At 38.3% G+C, this 5,815-nt stretch overlaps 1 protein-coding gene across 1 annotated transcript; it reads left to right on the top strand.

Annotated features, from left to right (window-relative positions):
• The first annotated feature begins 376 nt into the window (after window positions 1–376).
• Window positions 377–5,607, top strand: smyd4 (SET and MYND domain containing 4). Its single transcript, XM_079861925.1, has 10 exons — window positions 377–627; window positions 856–1,000; window positions 2,283–2,372; window positions 2,493–3,465; window positions 3,555–3,815; window positions 3,973–4,145; window positions 4,260–4,395; window positions 4,479–4,595; window positions 5,057–5,180; window positions 5,273–5,607. Exons 1-10 carry the CDS (start codon window positions 494–496, stop codon window positions 5,400–5,402), a joined length of 2,283 nt encoding a protein of 760 aa, XP_079718051.1. The 5' UTR covers window positions 377–493; the 3' UTR covers window positions 5,403–5,607.
• Window positions 5,608–5,815: the final 208 nt, after the last annotated feature.

Raw genomic sequence — 5,815 nt, 5'->3', positions numbered from 1 at the left:
CCTACTGGGGAAATTAATGCACCTCCCTTCCCAGTGATTCTCACTGCATCTCTGCTTTCAAAGAGATATAATTTGAGTTCATGAATAAAGCAAAAAAACAAACAAAAAAAAAAAACACAACAAACTTCCCAGGAGGCAGCAGGCGACATAAAAGTATTTACATTAATAATTTATTATGAATATATTAAAACAATCTACAATCTAAATTAAAATGCTAAAAAAGTACATCAAACCAACATGTAAACTAATTTATGTTCCCCCTTTTAATAACTATTATTTGTATTTATAGCTACAGTTAAATTACATTTTTTGTTAATTATTATTCTTTCTTTTTTTTTTTTTTTTTTAACAAGCAGCTTGCCAGGGCCTGTATTTTGAAGATTGATAAAGGTTTCAACAGGAAGTCACTTTATTGCCGTCAAATCCAAAGTGTTTAAACAATTTCGTACCTATATTTGTTCGGTTAATAGTATCTTTTTGAGCGTATTTTTGAATGGATCTGCCTTGTCCAGAGTGGGTTCGGCATGTCGAGCAGAAATGGACGGAAATGAGATCTGAAGAAACTAAAGGCTTCTGCCTTCTGACAAATATAGATGTGATATTCAGCCACGGGTTGTCAATATTAGGGTCAGTATATTGCACTCTGGAGTTGTTTATAAAATCACTTAAATTATTTTAGATAGCCTAATATGATACTAATCTGCCTTTTTAGGCTACGTTGCTGCACTAGTTTGTATTGAGATGTTCAATATAGTGTGAACAATTTGCAAATATTTAAATATCAGCGGTATGTTTCTAAATAAAAATAAATATTCTACAAATGACACATCCTTTTGTCATTGGTCCATATTTCAGCCCAGAAGATCTCAACACTTTCTCCAGAATCTCTGAGAAGTACTCCGTGAAAAAGTCTCCTGAGAGGGCATCTGAGTTTAGACAGCAAGGTAACCTCAGGTTCAAAGTGAAGGATTACACAGTCGCTGCACTCTATTACTCCAAGGTAAGGAAAATACGCGATCTAAATACCTGCTTCATATAATAAATTTGATGTATATGGTATTCTTTGTTATTTACTTTTTTGTGTATGATTAAAGCACTGTATTCCTGATTTGTTACTATTTATTCCTGCTTTATTCCTTAACGTGCATAATCCGCGTTGATTTCCTCAAAAAAGTATCGATTTTGTTGCACTATCGCGCCATTGCTCTATTTTAAGTAACCAACTGTGGCTCAACCAATAGCGTGAGTTTGGGGCGGGGTTATGTGCTTGTTTGACCAATGACAGGCAGAGGGAGCAGGAAACCTCGAGGGTTCTGGAAACCTGTTTGATAACAGATTTTTTTGCTATTCCGTCCGATTGGTGACTGTTGGGTTTGGCAAAACAACTTGTCTTTTCGCTACCAAGTATCAAGGTCAATATCAATACCAATAACAGTATCATTATAAAATGAACTATTTGGAAAAAATGGTAAAGTATTGCTATGCAACATTATATTTTATAGGCCTATATATTACATAATGTTTAACATTTAGTAAACTGCGATTTATCAGACTTCATTCTTCTTCTGTGCCATATTGGGGTTCCCAGGCATTCTATTGAATTAATAGGAAATTAAATCTGATTTCAATGAGTAAACATTACCAGTCTCCCTGTACATTCTTGCAGTGCAAATGTCCTGAGACTGTAAATTATTATTTATTTAAAGTCAGGAATTGCCCCTGCTTATTAAAAGTTTAAGCATTACGTTGATTTTCATTGCAGTTGCGAACAGATCAGAGGATGGACAAGGCATCAAATATGTAGGCCTATTATAAATGTCAAAATGCTCATTCTGAAATCTGAACACAGATTGATGCGTTGTAAGGTATACATAAGAAACATGGTGTAACCTACTGTGTTGCAAGTATGCACTCGACAGGTTGCCTTTAACAAATATATTTAATTGAGAGCAAAAAGAATACAGAATGGCGCAGCATATATCAGCCTCTGTCCAACTGTTTGATTCTTTCCTGCATGAAGATGGGTCTAGCCAGTATCAGGTTGATAAATATTAGAAACTCCTAGTATAAGAAACATGGGGCAACACAATCTGATGGTGAGCAATCCATCTTGAAACCGTTAAGATTGAGGTACTAGGACATATTGTGAATAAAGTTAATCACTGTGGTTCAGAAAACGTTTTATGATGGTTTGAGCAGTGTTTATACTAAAAATGGTTTGGATTTCAAATGGCAGGCTGTACTGTTATCATGATATATTCCCATTCTCTCTGATGTTTCAGGGTGTTTGCAATGCAGGCAAGAATACAGAAGAGCTATCCTTGTGCTATGCTAACCGTTCTGCAGCCCTCTTTTACCATGGCCTCTACAGAGTAAGAGTCTGTCTTATGCTCTTTTTTTGTGGAAGTATTCAAATGAGAACAAGACAAATTGTTTAGTGCAACACTGACACATCTATATGAGTTTAAGTGATTTTCTTTTTTTTCCCTCAGGAATGTCTTCAGGATATTCAACGTTCTTTGGAGGCTGGTTACCCAAGCCACCTGCAAGACAAACTGAGAACTAGACAAGCCGCATGCTTGAATCAACTTAGAAAACCTGAAAATTCCAACATGCCAACCACAAATCATCAAACACCACCATGCCAGAAAAGCAGAAACTCTGCTACTTGTATTTCACATGGTGTGTCTGTTTGTTTCAGTCCAGAGAAAGGTCGCCACATATTAGCCACGGAAAATAAACCAGCTGGCGAGGTGGTGCTGGAGGACGAGGCGTTCTGTTATGTACTCATACCAAGTAACAAACTCAATACAGAGACCAAAAAGGAAGGAAAGACTTTTGATACTGAAGACCGACACTGTCACCACTGCCTGAGCCAATCATTGAGCTGTGTGCCTTGTCCAAACTGTAGTTACGCTCGGTACTGTGGAGAGAGCTGTCAAAAAGATGCTTGGGAGCGCTGGCACCAATGGGAGTGCCCAATTGGAGCAGATCTGTTGGCCATTGGGGTTTTGGGACATCTTGCACTAAGAGTGGCCCTGAAAGCCGGACAAAATGAAGTTCAAAGGGTGAAGAAAAAGGCTTCAGACTTTTCACAAGAAGACCACGTGACATGTAGCTCTTATAAAAGTGATTCGCCAGTCAAGTTGAGTCTTGGAGGCCACTGTAGAGAAGATTCAGACCATACCGACTGTTATCATGGCAACTCATACATGGGCATCTACAGCCTTTTACCACATGTGGCACAACACTCACCCGTCTCACGCTTCTTATTGGCGATCACCATGGCGGTGATTTATAGGAGGCTGCAAGGTGGACCCCCACCGGACATGTGGGCATTTTGCAAGGATGAAGGAGTTAGTGGAGTCTGGCAGCCTGAGATGAGCATGCTAGGAGCCACAGCTCTGAGACACATGATGCAGCTCGTGTGTAACGCTCAAGCACTCACTGCTGTTAGGGTCAAAGGTTCGACAGAACTCTCATGCTAAACTCAAACTGCCAAGTAATACATTAGAGTCATGAATTTTAATGATTGTTGATCATTTTCCTTACAGAAGAAAGTGGTATGGCTGTTCAGTCCAGTAGTGAAATCCGAATTGCCACAGCAATATTTCCTGTACTCAGCCTACTTAACCACTCCTGCAGTCCAAACACAAGCATCTCCTTTACTGCAGGCTTTCAGAGTGACCCGCTCAGTCAGTTCGGCTGTTCTGAAGGTCACATTGACCATCCAGAGAGCTCTCACTGTGGTGTGACGGTCACTGTACGCGCTTCAAAACATCTTACTGCAGGACAGGAGATTCTGCACTGTTATGGTAAAACATGTGAATTCAGTTTTAGGTTGGTTTGAAATATATATATATATATATATATATATATATATATATATATATATATATATATATATATATATATATATATATATATATATATATATATATGTTTTTTTTTTATGTCATAATTTCTTCACAGGCCCACACTGTAGCAGAATGGAGGTGAAGGAGCGTCAGCGCCACCTGCTGGAGCAGTACTTTTTCCATTGTAACTGTCAAGCTTGTCTGACAGACCTATCAGCAGGAAGCCAGAATGCAACAGAAAACGCAACACCTGGGCTGAAGTGTGTGAAATGTGAAAAGCCTCTTCAGGTAAACATTTGCAGAAAAGTAAAACTGATCAAAATATTTGGAGATATTGCTGGTATTACACATTTATTTACTAAAGGAACCATATGCCAAACAAATGATTTGATACTATTTCAGTCCCGTATGGATGGGTACATGTGCTCTTTGCCATCCTGTGGTCATCAGATCACCAGTGCCGATGTACAAAACAGACTTCAGGGTTTACAGTGTCTTTTGGATGAAGCCTTTCATCTTATGGAGGAAGACAGATTAGGTACTGCCTCAGTATGAATCACAAACTGTTTTGTCTATGTTAGATATCCATAAATATCCATAATATGTATCCATGTCTTGCAGACAAAGCCCTAAAGATCCTAAAATCAGCTACTTCTCAGGCAAACAGCATCTTAACAGAGACTCACCCTCTCCAAGGAGAGCTAGCAGATGCGACTGCTCGTGTGTACGCCACAAGAGGTGAGAACAGCAGCCTGATATGTCACATGTTCCTAACACTGAAAAAATGTGCAAAAAATTTACCTTTAGGGGGTACAACAGCTTATCACTAGGACAATACCCTTAAAGGGACATCTTTAGGTGAAAAAAAATTTTTTTTTTTTTTTTTTTTAGAATGCTGTGTCACAAGATGCTCATGTACGTCTAGCATATGTTTACATAGAAAAAAACATGGAAAAGCAGTGCAGTTATATGCAAAAACACATTCTCCAGCCTCTAAGGGTAAATAATACAACTTTAAGCCAAGGTATTAATATGCACCTTGTAGGAGTAGATAAGGTACATAGTTCAGGGTACTGCCCAGTGACAAGCTGTTGTACCTTTTTTTTTTTTTTCATTGCCTGTTGATTGATGAAATAAGTAACATCTAAATTCATACTAGTGAAGTGTGTAGTATGATTTTAGGATTATTTTACTGACAGGTGAATGGAGTCTGGCTGCGTCCCATCTAAAGCGCAGCATTGTTGCTGTTCAGGCCCAATTCGGAGAGGACAGCATTGAGCTTGGACGACAGCTTTTTAAACTAGCACAGCTACATTTTAACGCGTAAGAGCTAAACTTGTCAAACTCTATCCGATGAGACTTCTTATACTTTTGTTTATGATCAAAAACAGTTCTTCTCCTCTTTCCTTTGACAGCGGAGACTGTGGTGCGGCTCTCTCTGTGATTCCCAGGGCCCATAGGCTCCTCTCTCTCCACTGTGGCCCTCACTGTGAAGAACTACAGGAACTTCATAAAATGGAACACTGTCTACAAGGACTGCTGTGAAATAACCAAAACTGAATGGTATTTTCAAACAACATGTGATGCTTATGAACTTTTTTTTTTTTTAGATATATGTGCAGTAGTATTAAGTCATGAATTAACATGTGATGTGATACTTTATTGGAGTTCTTGATGCCCCTACATTTAAAAGTAGAAAAGTAAAACTATGAATGTAAATATACAATTAAACTGAAATCTGTCTACTGTCATTAATCTGTCATCATTTAAGTCTGTCATTAAATCCCTTACCTTAAATTCGAGCAACAATAGCAGTTTGCAAACACCATTTCATACCTCTAGGTGGCGGTCTTTAACAACAGTGAGGAAATACAAACCATGCTTGTGAAACACAGCACAGCTTTGTGCATCAATACTCAGTAAAATGTAAATCCTCAAAAAAAAACCAATGCATCTCT

This window comes from Squalius cephalus, assembly GCF_949319135.1.
Source record: "Squalius cephalus genome assembly, chromosome: 24".
Taxonomy (NCBI): domain Eukaryota; kingdom Metazoa; phylum Chordata; class Actinopteri; order Cypriniformes; family Leuciscidae; genus Squalius; species Squalius cephalus.
Note: the sequence above shows the minus strand (reverse complement) of the source record. Positions and strands in the feature narration are given on the sequence as shown.

Coding starts and splice junctions, on each gene's coding strand:
- smyd4 (XM_079861925.1), top strand. CDS start 494: ATGGATCTGCCTTGTCCAGAGTGGGTTCGGCATGTCGAGCAGAAATGG. Junction 3,466..3,554: donor CACTGCTGTTAGGGTCAAAG/GTTCGACAGAAC, acceptor TTTTCCTTACAG/AAGAAAGTGGTATGGCTGTT. Junction 5,181..5,272: donor GCACAGCTACATTTTAACGC/GTAAGAGCTAAA, acceptor TTCCTTTGACAG/CGGAGACTGTGGTGCGGCTC.